General features: G+C 45.3%; 2 protein-coding genes across 2 annotated transcripts; one reads left to right on the top strand and one right to left on the bottom strand.

The window, feature by feature from the left end:
- Positions 1-31: 31 nt before the first annotated feature.
- Positions 32-7,733, bottom strand: LOC108254878 (SUZ domain-containing protein 1). The gene is made up of 4 exons (XM_017450279.3): positions 7,578-7,733; positions 7,151-7,200; positions 6,441-6,689; positions 32-5,994 (listed from the first exon to the last, which is right to left on the bottom strand). Exons 1-4 carry the CDS (start codon positions 7,626-7,628, stop codon positions 5,886-5,888), a joined length of 459 nt encoding a protein of 152 aa, XP_017305768.1. The 5' UTR covers positions 7,629-7,733; the 3' UTR covers positions 32-5,885.
- A 1,460-nt stretch (positions 7,734-9,193) lies between these two features.
- fbxo42 (F-box protein 42) lies at positions 9,194-15,123 on the top strand. Its single transcript, XM_017450271.3, has 10 exons — positions 9,194-9,382; positions 10,244-10,522; positions 10,870-10,986; positions 12,127-12,261; positions 12,424-12,577; positions 13,045-13,155; positions 13,276-13,372; positions 13,528-13,584; positions 13,723-13,839; positions 13,985-15,123. The coding sequence occupies exons 2-10, from the start codon at positions 10,249-10,251 to the stop codon at positions 14,918-14,920; spliced, it is 1,998 nt and encodes a 665-aa protein (XP_017305760.1). The 5' UTR covers positions 9,194-9,382; positions 10,244-10,248; the 3' UTR covers positions 14,921-15,123.
- Positions 15,124-17,001: the final 1,878 nt, after the last annotated feature.

Here is a 17,001-nt window from a genome sequence, read left to right as displayed (position 1 = left end):
CATAAAATAAAGCACGCCTGTGACAGAGAAGGATAATACTCCAGAATAAAGTTTATTTCTGAGCAGACGGATGGAGGGATCGGACAGGAACGCCACGTCACGTCATAACAGTAAAGATGACACCAGACAACATGCCGTAAATAAGGCAAAGGATTGTGGGAAATAAACACTTCCTCGCGCAGATCCTCACGACGGACTTAATTATTGTTTGTGAATCCTCGCTAAACATCTCCAGTCACAGTAATATGCAGTTTGTGAGTATGAGACGGGAATGAGCAGAGAACTCCTGACACATAAACAAAAACACAAGCGGATTAAATATCAAAACAGAAAACAATAAGGGTTCTTCTGTATAGTTAAGGGTTCTTAGGAACACCTTCTGATCTCCATCAAACCTTTAAGAATTCCTCCAGTGTGATAACCGGAGAACCTGTAAGGGCTCTAGAGTCGGTCGTTGTGTGTAGGCAGTGCTTTGCTATGCTGAAGCTGCGAGTGTGGTGATGTACGAGCGACCGCGAGTACTCAGAGATCTGAGGTCTATAGTTTTTTTGGAGTATTAGCGTTATAAAATCCACTCACTTTCACCTGCTGCGAGGGGACATCAGAACATTTCAGGGACTAGGATCAGATTCCATCTTAAGGAGAAGACAACCACGAAATACGTCACGTTCTAGATCACTTTGCAAAAAAAAAAAAGAGCCCACAATTTCCCCTCTTTATCCCAAATGCAGTGGATCACGTGAGACACGTGATCATCGTCCGGCTACACGCAGCTACGTGTGCGGTTTGTTCGTAAACGCGGGTCTGGATCCGGATCAGGAGTGTTAGATGTGGATTCAGAGCTGTAACTGTACGGCGGGTGTGAACACGCCAGAGCTCTGAAAATAAAACCGCACTCACACCAACACCGAGTGGAGAAGAAAATCATGAATACACAATCTGTGTTCTGTTGTTGTGAGTTTCAGGTCAGTGAAAGGGAAGTGAAAGAGGCTTGTGGAGTTTTCTGCAGCAGCAGTTTCCTGTGTGTAGATCAACACTCGTCTCTGACTGGAGGAAGTGAGTCTTTAGTCTAAAAGCAGGATTAATCTGGGCTCAAAGGTGAGGCTTGGGTAAATATTGGGTAAATATTACTCTCTGATACAGCAGAGGAAATCTGCACACACACACACACACACACACACACACACACACACACACACATTTAAGTAATAGATAAGGTTAAGGGGACATCAGTGTGACCGTACCTAGGGATCCAGACTAGTACAGTTTTCATTTATAAGTGAAGTTCTCCTCTAATCAGCCCGTACAGGATGACGCTGAGTTTTTTGTGAATGTTGCGGCGAAAACGCTCGATTTTGCTGTGGCTTTTTTCAGAATTTGCGATGTAACTTGCTGAGTTTACGTGCCTTTTTTTTTTTTTTAAGGAAAACTACTTGAATTGGCAAAAACGACTGTTGGTAAATGAGAGCTTTCAGCTGCACTCACGATCGACGCATGTGAATCAGCGTGGGCGTTTTCGTCTGAACGCGCCTCGTGATGAAGTCACATGACGCGTCTCGGCCAAAACCTGCGGTCATTTTGAAAAACTGCGAGCTCCTCCGAGTATTGTGGCGTTTGCTTGATTTTGCGTTCATTTCCGCGATGGCAAAATCCTGGAGGGACGCAGTGCTTCAATCCCATCGACCCTCGTGCTTGACTGAAACAAGCGGTGGAACAGCGCGACACGGAAAACGACTCTGATGGCATTTATTTTCAGCGAACCTTTTCTAACGGAGCGTGTAAGACAGCACAGGGTCCGGGTTTTGTTTGTTCGTTCTGTTTTGGTATAGTGGCGGAAATGAAATCCTACTAGAGCTATTAGACGGGTTTAATTCAGACCACAATACTACAAAAACAACTCCGAGGCCTAGAAGTCACGTCCAGCTGAAAACCACCACGTGTCTGTAGAACGCTCTACGGCTCTAATAAAACAGACAGATGCTTTTTCGCTGCTCACGTTTAAATAACCAGCATGATACTGGGATTATAAAATAAATCCGTTCTGAGGAATTTCACTGGAACTTATTTTACAGTTAAAGGGCTGCTGCCGCAAGACGTCCGAGCACCTCCGGTTTAGATCCCAGGCCCGGTTTAGATTTGTGTCATAAGAACCATAAACACGCACAAGAGAAGGGCCGTGAAATGATACCTGCTGAAATCCGGGTCACAGCTGTAAAGCTCACAAGCTGCAAATGAACATCTCCGGCATCAACAACAGCTCTACACACACGGCTAACAGTGCGTTTGGCAAAAGATGGATTTCTGTGAGATTGTAGCTGTACTAACCGCTCTCACAGAACTCAAGTCATTTAACTAAGCCAGGATAAGCAGCTAAAAAAAAAAAAAAAAAAGTCTTTATAACTCGGTCCTTAACGCTAGAACACGCGAGCCATGCCTAGTGTTATCACTACATCACCACCTGCTCTTGGTAAAACACATATTTGATATTTTAATTAAACAACGCTTGCTGATAGTCATTCTCGATCTACACAGATCTGACATAAAACAAATCACCTCCATCGTTACAGAAAGGCCAGGAGTGGGTTTTTCTTTCTGCTGATATCAAGCAGAAAAAAAAAAAAAAACAAAACTGTTGTTTTCTGGACATCATAGCGTACACCTCTCTAAAACACGCATCACCGACGGTACACTCGGCCGCCGTGTTTGCAGGTTGAATTCGGCGACGCGAACCGTCACAAAACTCCTCCTCCATCCCTCAAGCAAGGACTTGTGGGTAATATTAGATGGGGAAAAAAAAAAAAAAAGTGTCCACAGATCCACACTCAGAAAATCATAGCAGGCGAATCGGGATGCAGCGGATCTGTAGTGAGCCGCAAACCACGTAGGCGGCGTCTCTCAGACATGTGGTAACCATGGAGACGTCCCGTCCCTAGAAATTATTTAGCCCTGACAACCATACAGCTAGGTAGAGAGACAGACAGAGATAAATAGATGGAAACAGACAGACAGACAGACAGAGAGACAGACAGACAGAGAGAGAGACAGACAGAGAAAGACAGAGATAAACAGATGGAAACAGACAGACAGACAGACAGAGAGAGAGACAGACAGAGAGAGAGAGACAGACAGAGAAAGACAGAGATAAACAGATGGAAACAGACAGACAGAGAGACAGAGAGACAGAGAGAGAGAGAGACAGACAGAGAAAGACAGAGATAAACAGATGGAAACAGACAGACAGACAGACAGAGAGACAGACAGAGAGAGACAGAGATAAACAGATGGAAACAGACAGACAGACAGACAGAGAGACAGAGAGAGAGAGAGACAGACAGAGAAAGACAGAGATAAACAGATGGAAACAGACAGACAGAGAGACAGACAGAGAGAGAGACAGACAGAGAAAGACAGAGATAAACAGATGGAAACAGACAGACAGACAGACAGAGAGACAGACAGAGAGAGAGACAGACAGAGAAAGACAGAGATAAACAGATGGAAACAGACAGACAGACAGACAGAGAGACAGACAGAGAGAGAGACAGACAGAGAAAGACAGAGATAAACAGATGGAAACAGACAGACAGACAGACAGAGAGACAGACAGAGAGAGAGACAGACAGAGAAAGACAGAGATAAACAGATGGAAACAGACAGACAGACAGACAGACAGAGAGACAGACAGAGAGAGAGACAGACAGAGAAAGACAGAGATAAACAGATGGAAACAGACAGACAGACAGACAGAGAGACAGACAGAGAGAGAGACAGACAGAGAAAGACAGAGATAAACAGATGGAAACAGACAGACAGACAGACAGAGAGACAGACAGAGAGAGAGACAGACAGAGAAAGACAGAGATAAACAGATGGAAACAGACAGACAGACAGACAGAGAGACAGACAGAGAAAGACAGAGATAAACAGATGGAAACAGACAGACAGAGAGAGAGACAGACAGAGAAAGACAGAGATAAACAGATGGAAACAGACAGACAGACAGACAGAGAGACAGACAGAGAGAGAGACAGACAGAGAAAGACAGAGATAAACAGATGGAAACAGACAGACAGACAGAGATAGATAGAAAAATGTTCTCAAGTAAAACTAAAACTCATGGCCTTTCTAGACTGTTCAGCATCCCTGTGTTCTCTCTGAGGCGCGTCATGCGAACTGTTAATTATTCGAGTAAGAAAAGAGATTATTAATCAGATATCATGTAGATACACAACGACACTGCAAAGTGCTTTTGTTTTCTTTTCCAGTCCAAAGTTAATGTTTTCAGATCGATCCTCTCTGCACATTTAGGCGACCATCACGTAAGCACACGTGCGCCTTTAACCTGCTTCAAGTCGCGAGGCACTGTTGCTAGGCAACTGGGCCACAAGTACCGCTAACGATTGAGGCTAATGATTAACCTAGCTAGCACGTAGCAGTTTGCTTCCGATACAGACCCTGTAAAGACACAACGGAAACAAAACATCAGCAGCTCCCTCAGGTTTGTCAGAACATTCGAGAGAAAAGACTTCCGAAATTACACTGCGATTACGCTTAGCGCTGACTGCTAACTAAAACGCCACAGAAACGTGTCTCTCTGCGGAATCTACTAGAAAACACACACACACACACACACACACACACACACACACATCCCAAATAAATTGTAGTTGTCAATAAAACAGAGTGTAATAAATGTGCGCTGTTCAGTCAGTGTACAACAAACACAGGAGCAAATCCCTTCCCTCGGACCATTTTATATAAATATATATGTTAAAAATGTATAGAAAACAAAAAGAGGCACAGAATAATTTGAGATTTTTACAGCAGTATTCCCGAGTCTATTGTCCGGTTTGTATTATTGCTGTGTTGAGTATTACTGCATGTTATTTCATCAACGTTCAGGCAAAAATGAAACGTCCACATCGTCCACCTTTCCCTCTGATTCACCCAATCAAGTTTCTTCCTTTACGTTTGCTTAACAGCTGATGGGCTGTTATGGTATTTCTATTGGAAACCAGTAGAATTTCCGTGATGGTTTCTATAGTTTTTTCAGCAGGGTATATAGTTTAGTGTATGTGTGTGTGTGTGTGTGTGTGTGTGTGTGTGTGTGTGTTGTTGATGTCCCACAGAGCTAAACAGTCAAACCTGCCTCTTCCCTCCTCACACACTTTGGCATGGCCTAAAGTTTTGTGGACATTTCATCTTTGGACAAACTTTAAAGAAGGGTTAAAGACACTCTGTTCAACACGATCGTTACTGTGGGTTTTTTTTAAACTTCTGAGGTCGTCTGAAATGGGAGCTCAGAAGAGGTTTTTCCCCCCAATGCGCCCTTGTCCACTTCCCCTTGTATGGTTCCTTCATCAGCTCAACTGAACTCCGTTGGATGGCCCTTTGAAGGCCGAGCTGACATCATCGTACACGCTGGGAGTCGAAACTTCCCAGAAGGCATCGCGGCCTTTTCAATAAAAGGGACGAAAATGGCGAACTGTGTTGTAAAAAGGAGCAAAAGATTACCGTGTGTTTAAAAAATATATACATTTTGAGTTGCTCCATACGGTACACGGCAGCTTACTGAACTGCACGCGAGGTATTTAGCACGCTAGTCAACCAGTGAGTTAGCGAGCCAGTACGACTCTGTAGGGAATTTAAAGAAGGACGCTCGGCGGCACAGTTCACGCACGTCCGAGTCGTTAGGGGAAGTCAACAAGGGCGCTTTGAACCGTATTGGAACACCGCGGTGATTCCTGCCTGGACCCCAGTGAGCGTTAGTGAGAGACTCACAGTGCACACACCGAGACAGCGATCACACGGTCGTTACGTCCTCCCTCCCAGACAGAAAGGAGGAGGCGGACAAGAGATCCTGACCGAAGCGACCCATTTAGTCCTCAGTGCTCAGTGTCTCTCTCTCTGCTGAGGCGGAACCCTGCCGTGCCGTCCGGCCCCCGGGGTTGCCGAATAATGTTACTGTTCAACTGAAGAGATTCTGACGCCGATCTGAAAAAAGAAAAGAAATAGATATCATCATCATCATCATCATCATCTTAAAAACAGGACCAAAGCATTAGTAAAAAAGCCAGAGTTGTGTTTAGAGGTCGACCGAGTGATCGGTTTTGCTAATTAATCAGCACCGATAACCGATTGCAGGGACTATCCGTTATCAGCAATAAGCCACACTGATAGGTTTTCCCAGGTGCGTCCGTTGCCGGAGCGGCTGAGAAAGGTCCGCGTTCGTTATACGTTACGAGAACGGCCTGTCGAGGCGAAATAAAAAAAATTCTAGAGATGATAAACTGTAATATTAAAGTAAGACAGTCTCACACCAAGAGCCTGTAAAGCTGCAGCGATGCACAATTAAACCAGATACGACTACACGGAAATCCACTACTATGATAATACTGTAACATAATTAAAGATTATGTCTTCAAGTCTTCATGCCTCACCTGTCCGAGTCTTCTCTTTCCCGCGCCGGTTCCTCAGCACTGGCGCTACCCAGAATCCTCCTCCTGGCCTCGGCGTACTCGGCCTCTCTCTGTTTCAGAGATTTGGGCTGCTGAGCGGGTCGAGCGCTCGCACCCTGTGCGGTTAGGACGCCGTTACTGGGCGGGCGCTTCAGGATACGGATCTGAGGAGGCGGAGCCGCGGGCAGGGACTCGTCCTGAATCACCACGCCCGTCTTCACAGGTATGCTTCTGATAAAATACAGAACAGAGCTGAAGGTTTATCCAGACAGCAGAATAAGGTCATGTGCACAGCTGAAAGTGAAGTACAGAAGTGAACAGTTTGGATATTTACGGTGTGTTTCGTTAAAATAAATAAATAAATAAATAAATAAATAAATAAATAAATAAATTCTGTCTTAAATCGTAGATATGATTTGCTTTAAACCCACAGACCGAAATGTGACTCAAAGCCTTATTTTTTTAAAAGTTGTATTTATTTTAACGTGTGTGTCTGTGTGTGTAAATATATATATGTGCCGAATTTTTGTTTTGATTCGTTCATGCCTGCGAATCGATTCCTTTCATTCGTTTCAAAGAGTCGTTCAAAAAGAGCGAATGGCTCGACGACACGCACAAACCTCTGTTCTTTATTACAGTACAACAATCCTCTTGTTTTTAAAGTGGTGGACATGTGAAAGAGAGCTACTTACTCAGATTTCTGACTGATTTTCAGCTTCGCTTCGAGTCGCCTCTCGATTTCCTGCAGACAGAACACAAGTCATTCGACTCCCTTTAGGACCCGGGTACTCCCAGTTACACTTTCATTAGCCAGTTAGCTCAAACCGCCAGCTAGCGTATGACTCAATGAACACAAAAGGCATAAATATGTATTAAAGACAAGAAAATATCTACAACTAACCACAACTAACACGTTGGTTTACGGTCGCATTTTACAGCAGATCTATATAGTCTCTGAAGAGTACTAAACCCAAGCTAGTCGGCTAAGCAACAGATGCTAACAACAGTTAGTTGTTATGACAGTTAGCAAGCATTAAGGCCTGTGAGCCTCTACACAACAAGCTAATGGAGATAATATCGCTGTAAGCGAAATATATTCTTCTAAATTAAGCGTCTTACTCCGCTGTCCGCAGCTTCTTCCCAGTTATCGGACACGTCTTCATCCTCCATGATTAGTTAGCTACTAGCTATCTAGCCACACAGGCTAACAAGTCAAGAAGAATCCTGCACGACTCTTTCGCATACTTTTATTTTTGGTAAATTGTAATGACAGAGGGAGCCGCTAGGGGGTAGCAGCACCACGTGTGCCATCTGGCGGCTCAGAGTGGCGGTGCAACTTTTAAAAAAAGAGCACATGATATAAAAGTAATTAATTATCTAAAAATATATTTTATTATCAGTGTAAAATGTGTGAATGATTAACGGGATTTACTTAAATCTACTTCATATAATTTCCCGTAAATTACTATTATAAATTCTTCACCGAGCTAAAATTTGGTACTTTTGTTATTATTTAAAAACCACATTTTCTTTTATTTGCATACAAATATACAGTAATCTCTTTTAATGTTTAATTACAGCGTAATTATTTATTATGATATTTCATTACAGTGTTATTATGCATTTTACAAGAGTAAAAAATTATAACGTAGTTTAGGGAAATAAACAGAATGAGTGTCTTAATAAGGTTACTTCAGCAATAAATACTCAAAAACTGTTGTTGTTTTTTTTACTTGAATTGTAGCCAAAGCATTAAAATGGTGCAAGAAAACAAACAAACAAACAAAAAAACAATGGTAATGATGTAATTTAAAATAAATGAATAAATAGGTAGATAAAACAAAACATACTCTATAAGCAAAGACAAAAACAAAAATAAATCCCCAAACAGATTCATGCAAATTCATGCATACGTACAGATTACAAACATATGTAATATTATTTACACTTACTTTACAGTTCTACGAAATATTTACAATAATGTGTATGTCACAGATTTAGTTATGCTCACACCCACTCAGAGTAAGCGCTTTATCCTGGTCAGGGCCTTTCAGGAGCCCGTCCCGAATCACTGGGCGTAAGACGGGGGGAAAAAACCCTGAATAGTAAAAGCCTCCCATCACAGGACACCATGCACACACATTCACACACTTTATCACACTTACGGCAATTTATCTCAACCTATTCATCTACTGGCATGTTATTGGGACATGGGGGGAAAACTGAAGAACCCGGAGCAATCCCACAGAGAGATCACATGAACAGACAGCTCTGTCTTTAAACAGTTTTAACTAAGAAGGTTTAAGGTTTATTAAATGTGAACTGATACGAATTAATAAAAGTGAAAAACAACAACAAGAACAGTAAGTAAAAGTCTAAACTTATGTCACTAAACCCTTGCAGTGGAACTAGCTGATAGAAATAACGCGACTTAACTCATCTGACATCATATAAGATGTGGTCATATAAGGGTGTGGTCAGCACCAAACAGGAAGTTGGCATGTAATTAAAATGGTTTTAGGGCAGTTTTGACCATTTTGCTTCTTTGGAGTATGATAGAGACGTTTCTTTTCCTTCGCATGCAGGTGGTCAACACCTTGCGGATTCCAGAAATGTATGATGTGCTGGAGATTTCGTCATATCAAGAAAGCTGAGACAAAATGGAAACTCTACAACAACAACAAAACTGCCCCAGTGTGCAGAGCACGAGCACGCGCATCATCCAGAACGCGCCCAGCGCCGTGTGTCAGGGAGGACGGCGTTGCGTGCGCGCTCCCGCGTCCGTGCGTAAGATGCTGCTGTAGGGAGGAAGATGGCGGATGTTTGGAGTCTGGAGAACAGCAGCAGGAGCTGATAAAAGGGAGTCATCACACGGCAGCGATCAGAGGACACAACAGGACGGAAAAGGGAGGACACACACGCCGGTAACAAAAAAACTAAACAAAACAAAACAAAACATGACTTAGATTAGACAAGAGTCCAAGCACAACTTATGGGGTGAAAATGTGTGAAGTTAGCTAGCTCGCTGTCTGAGTTAGCCGCTCCATTAGCGCCAGGCTAGCACCGGCAGATTAGCGAGTTAAACGCGTTTATACTATTCTACACCGCACTTTATCAGATGCAGCGTCTCACAAGACATAGGATTAAACGAAGATGACTAGAATCAGACATTTTTATGAACACGGTTTCAAGCGTTCTGTCGTCCTGTTCTTCCAGGACATCACCGTTAGCTAGCTAGCTTATTCAGTTAGCCTACAATAGAAACAAGCGAGCTGAGCTCTGGCGGTGAGACGGACAGAAGATTGAGGAACCGTGTAGTTTTTGTTCTGCAGCAGGTTCCTGTGGTAGAAAGAACAGGATTTTGATCAGTGAGGGAGTTTCAGGAGCAGCAGAGCAGTAAGAAAGCCGAACAGAGTTTAACATAGCGGAAATGGCAGAAGTGACGGGGATTGTTCTGGAAGATGATGGACTGAAATTCCTGCAGCTGTGTGAGGTGAGAGAACAGCTGCCACACCAGCCCGGTGTAGAAAAAGGGAAATGGGTGTAGATAGTGACGTGTGCATGCTTACTGATCATGTTCTGTGGCTGTTTTTAAAGCGCTTTGGCATGACATGGAAAGTCTGAGGTGGTTTTGTTCAGACATGATCTGAAAAAACTTTACTCGGGAACAGAGATCAGTTTTGTTTTGTTGAACTTGATGTGAAATAAATCGCTCTTAAAGATTAGACGATTCCGTGGCAGTTTTATAACCGAGGCGTCACTCCATTTCCTCTCTACCCCTGCAGGCAGCATGTCTCGCTCCTCCGACGGCGAGGACGCCGGCTTCGTTGCCATGGACACAGAGGACGCCGGCACCGCTTCGCCGGGGGGTCACGTCAACAACCAGACCGCTGCGACCAAGACGGAGACGACAGGATGCGTGAAGCATCCTGAGAAAAGCTGCCAGAGAGCCATGGGCGAGCTGCCGGAGGAGGTGCTGGAGTACATACTGTCCTTCCTCTCGCCATATCAGGAGCACAAGACCGCCGCCCTGGTGTGCAAACAGTGGTACCGCCTCATTAAAGGTGAGAGAGAGAGAGAGAGAGAGAGAGAGAGAGAGACAGGCAGGCAGGCAGGCAGGCAGGGAGAGGGAAAGAGAGAGATGCACGCAGAGAGTGGGACACAGATAAGGAGAACATGGGAGAAACAGAAAGAGAGACGGTTAAAGGGAAAAAAAGACAAACAGATCAAGAGAGAGACAGTGGTAGGAGGATAGAGAGACAGACAGACAGGTAGGTAGAGAGAGAGACAGTGTGTTAGAGGTTATAAGTGTCATGCTGTGTGTGTGTGAAGTCTCAGACGTGTTAATTAAAGGTGTTAATGATCTCTTTAGAAGTCCTGAAAGTGTCGGTGTGTGCTTTGATGTGTCCAGGTGTAGCGTATCAGTGTTACCATGGTTTCCTGAGGGCCGTTCAGGAAGGGAACATCCAGTGGGAGAGTCGCACCTACCCGTATCCCGGAACCCCCATCACACAACGCTTTTCCCACAGTCAGTACACACACACACACACACACACACACTCTCTCACACACACACACACACACTTTACAGTTCATACGTGTGCTGTAACAGGATGCTGAATGTTTCAGAGTTTCAGTCTTTATCCTTCTCAGTGTCATAGATTTAATCCTTGAATTAACGAGAACCCATAAATCTGTTAAATGAGAAGAAACTAATTTCATCAAATAAATGACCGGCGTTTGAATCTCAGCAGTGTCCGATTACGTTTTTAAATCAGTTCGCAGATTGATGTCGGCTCAAGAAGTGTTTCATTTTCTAATAATGTTTCCGTGCTCTAAACCTGGGGCGTTGTATTCATACGCTCATCTCTGGTTCTTAAAGCTTCTGTATAGAACCTTATACCGAAGTGTTTCGCGATCAGAACTCAGGGTAGAACCTCTTGAAGCTAAGAACCCTCACTTATGCAGCGAACCCTTAAGGAACCGAGTGTACCGAGTATCAAGAAGCTAAACGTTAAACTCGTGACAGGTTCCCGAGATGAAGAAGAAAACAAGCGTTCTGCTTAGAACACTTTGTGGTACTCCTTTTAAATTGTCTGCCTAAAAAGTGCCGTCACTGCGTAGGATAGATACTCACCATCACAACGTCCTCTCTCTCAGGAGCGTGTAAGATTCTGTTCACACATGAACCTCTGGATGATCTGGTGGTAATCATCTCGTCCTGGTCTTACAGTGACTTCGGGCCAAACGTCAGCCCTTCCTCATTAATTATTATTGAATTCGTGTGTGTGTGTGTGTGAGTGAGTGTGTCAGTGAAGGACACTTACACCTCGGACTGTAGGTGTAATTTATATAAATATTAACAGAAACATGCTAATAAACATTTGGAGGTTTTACGGGATCTTCCTGACATTTTACAGCAAAAGTTCCCACAACAGGACTGACTCCTCACACTGTCCTAAATCTCTCTTCAGTTAAATACAGTAACGATATTTAAGTTCTGATATTTAAATTTGGCTCATTAGATAATATTTAGAGATTATTTTACAGGTCAGATAAATTGACTCTGCCAGCAGTACCAGCATCAACCACAGGGGGCGACACACAGGCTGAAAACCCCTAGTTTTGTGCAACACTTCTAATGTGTGTGTGTGTGTGTGTTTTAAAGGTGCGTGTTACTATGACTCAAACCAGTCGATGTACGTGTTTGGCGGCTGCACACAGAGCAGCTGTAATGCAGCGTTTAACGACTTGTGGAGACTCGACCTGAACAGCAAGGAGTGGATACGACCGCTCGCTTCAGGTACACACACACACACACACACACACACACACAGACTGCTACACTGCTCTTCAAAATGTCTCACACACATACACACATTTTCCCTACTGTTAACCCTGACTGCTAGAGTGACACACACACACTCGCATGTATGAGAGTTGTTTTCGGCTGTTCTGTGTCCAGGCTCGTACCCATCTCCCAAAGCCGGCGCCACGCTGGTGATGTTTAAGGATCTGCTGGTGCTGTTCGGAGGCTGGACCCGCCCCAGCCCGTACCCTCTGCACCAACCCGAGCGCTTCTTCGACGAGATACACACCTACTCTCCTTCCAAAAACTGGTGAGCAGAGAAGATTCGTCGTCGCATCTAACGTTCCGTGTCGCTTGTCACAAGTCACACCACAGCGCCGTTGAGTTCCGCATAGTGATTGGTCGTTGATTGATGAACGTGTTGATTTAGTTTTCTATAACAGCAGCTCTGACTGTAGCGCAGGTTTATATAAAATTAACTATAGCAGCAGCTCATTCACAGGGACGTCTACTTTAGGTGACGTCCCACATAAACGTCGTCGATCTGGTGAAGTAAGGAGACGTTTATGTAGCAAGTAAGGAAGGAGTCTCCAGTGTCAGCGCTTTGTAACAGTCAGAGGGAAAGCTGAAACTAAACAGAGGAGTTTACGGTTCTTTGTGGTTTCTCGCTAACGTGACAAGCTGCAAATTGCTGTGGTGTAAGAGCAATAAAACTCTTGGCTGTTGTAGAAAAAATAACCAACTGTTGATGTGTATCTCTGTCTGTCTGTCTCTCAGGTGGAACTGTATCGTGACGACTCACGGTCCTCCACCCATGGCTGGTCACTCCTCCTCTGTCATTAATAACACAATGGTGGTGTTCGGTGGCTCTCTCGGAGCTCGACAGATGTACGTACCTGTGTGTGCGTGTGTGCGTGTGTGTGTGTGTGTGTGTGTTTTGGATGTTAGTACCAGAGGATTAGCGCCTCGGTCTGGATTACTGATTTGTTGTGTGTGTGTTTATTTCAGGAGTAATGAGGTGTGGGTTCTGGATCTTGAACAGTGGTCCTGGTCCAAACCCACCATCACTGGCTCTGCTCCTCACCCCCGCGGAGGCCAGAGTCAGGTGAGTCTCTCCTCCTCTCACACTCACGTGTGCAGGTCACGTGTGCGGGAACACTGTACCTGTTCCTCCTGCTTATGTTCAGGGTTCTGATGGGAATAAGAAACCGAGCTAGAGGGAACAACGATGCCAATAACGTCATGTTTTCTCCCTCTCAGATTGTGATAGACGGCGAGACGCTGCTCATCCTGGGGGGCTGCGGCGGCCCGAACGCTGTGAGTTCAGTTCTGACGTCTTCATAATCAACCATAACAATTGTACCCGGGTCTGATCTTACCTAGGTCTAATAACTGTCTGTGTTAAACCCCTCAGTTGTTTGATTTTCCTCTCTAATAAACTTGTGTGTGTTGCAGCTGCTGAAAGACGCCTGGTTGTTGCACATGGGTGCCCCCACCTGGTCATGGCAGCAATTGCGAGTAGAGAACGAGGAACACTGCGCTCCTGAACTCTGGTGCCACCCGGCCTGCAAGGTGTGTGTGTGTGTGTGTGTGTGTGTGTGAGAGAGAGTTAGTGTATGAATATATTCAGTCTAAATAATTAAAAAACTGATCTGACCTCTCTCTCTCTCTCTCTCTCTCTCTCTCTCTCTCTCTCTCTCTCTCTCTCTCTCTGCAGGTGGGTGAGTGTGTGGTCGTTTTCTCGCAGGCTCCGTCTGGCCGGGCTCCTTTGAGCCCGAGTCTGAACTCCCGCCCTTCCCCCATCAGTGCCACACCCCCTCCGCTCGGCCCGGACACCCCCCCTCTGCGATCACAGTCTCCTGTGCGCTCCGGCGTCGTCCTTGGCAACGTGGAGGAGGCTCCATGCGTCAACGGACGCTGGGGAACTCTCCGGCCACGCCCGGCGACGGTTAGGGGCGGAGCCAGAGACGGAAGTCCCTCCTCTTCACAGCAGCCGTCTCCATCGCAGGCTCCAGACAGTCCGCCTTTGCTTAACGGCTCTTCCCCTTCCCCTCATACTAGTCCCTCCCACCCACATGGCCACGCCCATTTACCAACAGATTATGGATGGGAGTCTCCGCCCTCTTCGGCATCATCAGTGGCCCCACCTTCTCTGGATCAGCCAAGCACAAATGGCATTCACACTCCGCCAGGCGCTGTTTCTCCTGCCGCGCTCCGCAGAGGCCTGGAAGCCGTTAAATCCCTCGCATCGTCGTCTCCTTCCTCGTCCTCCTCTAACCCCGCCCCTAGCTCCAGCCCCGCCTCATCAAGCCCGCCGCAGGTTGATGGACACTCGATCCCTCCGATTGCGCGTCGCCTGGGCCACTCGGTGCCCCCGCAGAGCCTGAACGTGGGGAAGCCGCTGTACCAGGCGCTCAGCTGCAAGCCCATGCAGATGTACGTGCTGGACGTTTCACGGGCCAAAACCGCCGGTGTCGTGGCGTGGCGCGTCTTTGGCAGCAGTGCCGTCACTGGACCGCCGGAGACGAGCCTGCACACGGTGGTGCAGGGCAGAGGAGAACTCATCATCTTCGGCGGGCTCATGGACAAAAAACAGAACGTCAAGTACTACCCCAAAACCAATGCCTTGTATTTCGTACGTGCTAAAAGGTAATGAGAGAGCGCCGGGAGGACCGTGCGTGCAATTTGGGATGGTCAGGTTGGAAATTTACCTGGAAATTCTGACCTGGACACTGACATCATCAGACCTGCCTTTTGGGAAGAGACTGGAACGACTCGTGTCACATTCCCAACACTAATTCCTCGTCTCTCCTGAGAAATCAATTTTGACACATATAAAGGAGACTTAATGAAGAACTGTTGTTGTGTGATTGCTTTTCCTGACCTTCTCTCCCACTGTGTGTGTGTGTGTGTGTGTGTGTGTGTGTGTGTGTGTGTGTGTGTGTGTGTGTGTGGGAGATCATAAACTGAAGGGACTGTTCCTCCCTTTCCTGCGATAGCGTCTCGTTGCAAATGAAGGGGCCCGGGAAACGGAGGAACGCTGCTGACTACCTTGCTTTTATATCTCACTTCCTGCCTGCATTGTTTACATTTCAAATATGAGCAAGATGGAGACGATGTGTGTCACTGCATGTGTCTGTGAATGAATGCGTGTGTGTGGTGATTGATGTTTGGGACGGGACGGGGTGGGAAAGGGAGGGTCCTGTTGCAGTGTAACCCGATACAAAATCAAACAATAAAGTCTTTATAACGTCTTATCTTCAGTAGTCACTGCATCCAGGTCAGTGTGCCGGTGGATCCGGGGTCTATCCTGGGAATGCTAGATGTGAGGTGGGAATACACTCTGGGTGGGATTATTTTTTAATGAATCGGCACATCAATGAACCTTTCTGAATCTTTTTTTTTTTTTTTATGTTGTCTCCCAGGACATTAACCGATTCATTTCACGTCATGTTTCACCTCCTCCTCATCCTCACACTGTCCTCCTGTCCTGCTTCTCTCACATGGTCCTCACACTGAGGAGGAGAAATGTGTTCCTGCAGTATGATCTGGTGGGTTCCAGGCGCCTCTTTGAATCATTTAAGGCCTTCTCCCTTTACAGTACCCCTGCACGCTAATAATAAAAGGACAGTGTGTGTAATCGTGAAGGGGACGGCCAAAACGTGTATACACACACACACACACACTCAAATCACAAGAGACATGAGATGTTTCTGCATTAATGTTCTACTATTCTTTGTTGTGAGGGAATCTAGAGAGAAAAACAAAGCTGGAAATTCATCCAGACCTGGAGCTGAATACAAGACCAGCCACATTAGTGCTCGTTAACCCAGTGACACGGTGGCGTTGTGTTACATACAGGAGGTCCAATTACCGAGTGCAGTAGGTTATCATAAGCATGTTCGTGTGTCCTTTAGTGACGTTCAGATGTTTGCGAAGTGACGGATGTGTTTATGAGCCACTGGGAAAAGAAGGGTAAATACTTTCTGTTAATGTGCTGAGTGACTTTCGGGCTATACTTACACACAGCATGCACTCTGACACAGTGTGTGACTGGAACCGCACTCACACACACGTAAGGAGATCTGCATGCACTGCTGGGAAAAGAGGTAGGACTGCTGGAAGGTTTATATATTGTTTTGTTTATGCAGGAGAAATATAGCTCTCCAGGAAAACACTCAGCCTTGTGGATGTGACGTGTGCTTTCTGGAGCATGTTTGCATGGATATGCCCAATATTTATGTATGCTTATTAAATAATTATTTATGAATAATAATTAATTATTATTTAGATATGCTTATTTTATTTAAGTGCATAAAATATTGTGTTTCGACATTTACATTTATGGCATTTGTCAGACGCCATTTATCTCGTATATAGATTTGAGCAGTTGAGGGTGAAGGGCATTGCTTAAGGGCCCCACAGTGGCGGCTTGGCATTGCGGGGATGTGAACTCACAATTCTGATCGGTCGTCCAACATTTTAACTACTCCCGCTGCCCTTTATCCAGATTAACACTTCGTTTTTAACATTCGTGATTAGATTTAACTCTTGCGTTAAAAGTTATTCCTTAATTTTGATCTTCTTCAGCGCACTACTTTAGTTAACATGAACCACATTATTGAAGACACTTTATAAAGAAAAGGTGTTTTCGTGTAAAACGAGCTGATCCTAATCCTACTTGTAGTTGATGATAATACAGCTACTACATTTTTTTTTTGAAGGTAGAACAAT

Source organism: Ictalurus punctatus, chromosome 21, assembly GCF_001660625.3.
Source record: "Ictalurus punctatus breed USDA103 chromosome 21, Coco_2.0, whole genome shotgun sequence".
Taxonomy (NCBI): domain Eukaryota; kingdom Metazoa; phylum Chordata; class Actinopteri; order Siluriformes; family Ictaluridae; genus Ictalurus; species Ictalurus punctatus.
Note: the sequence above shows the minus strand (reverse complement) of the source record. Positions and strands in the feature narration are given on the sequence as shown.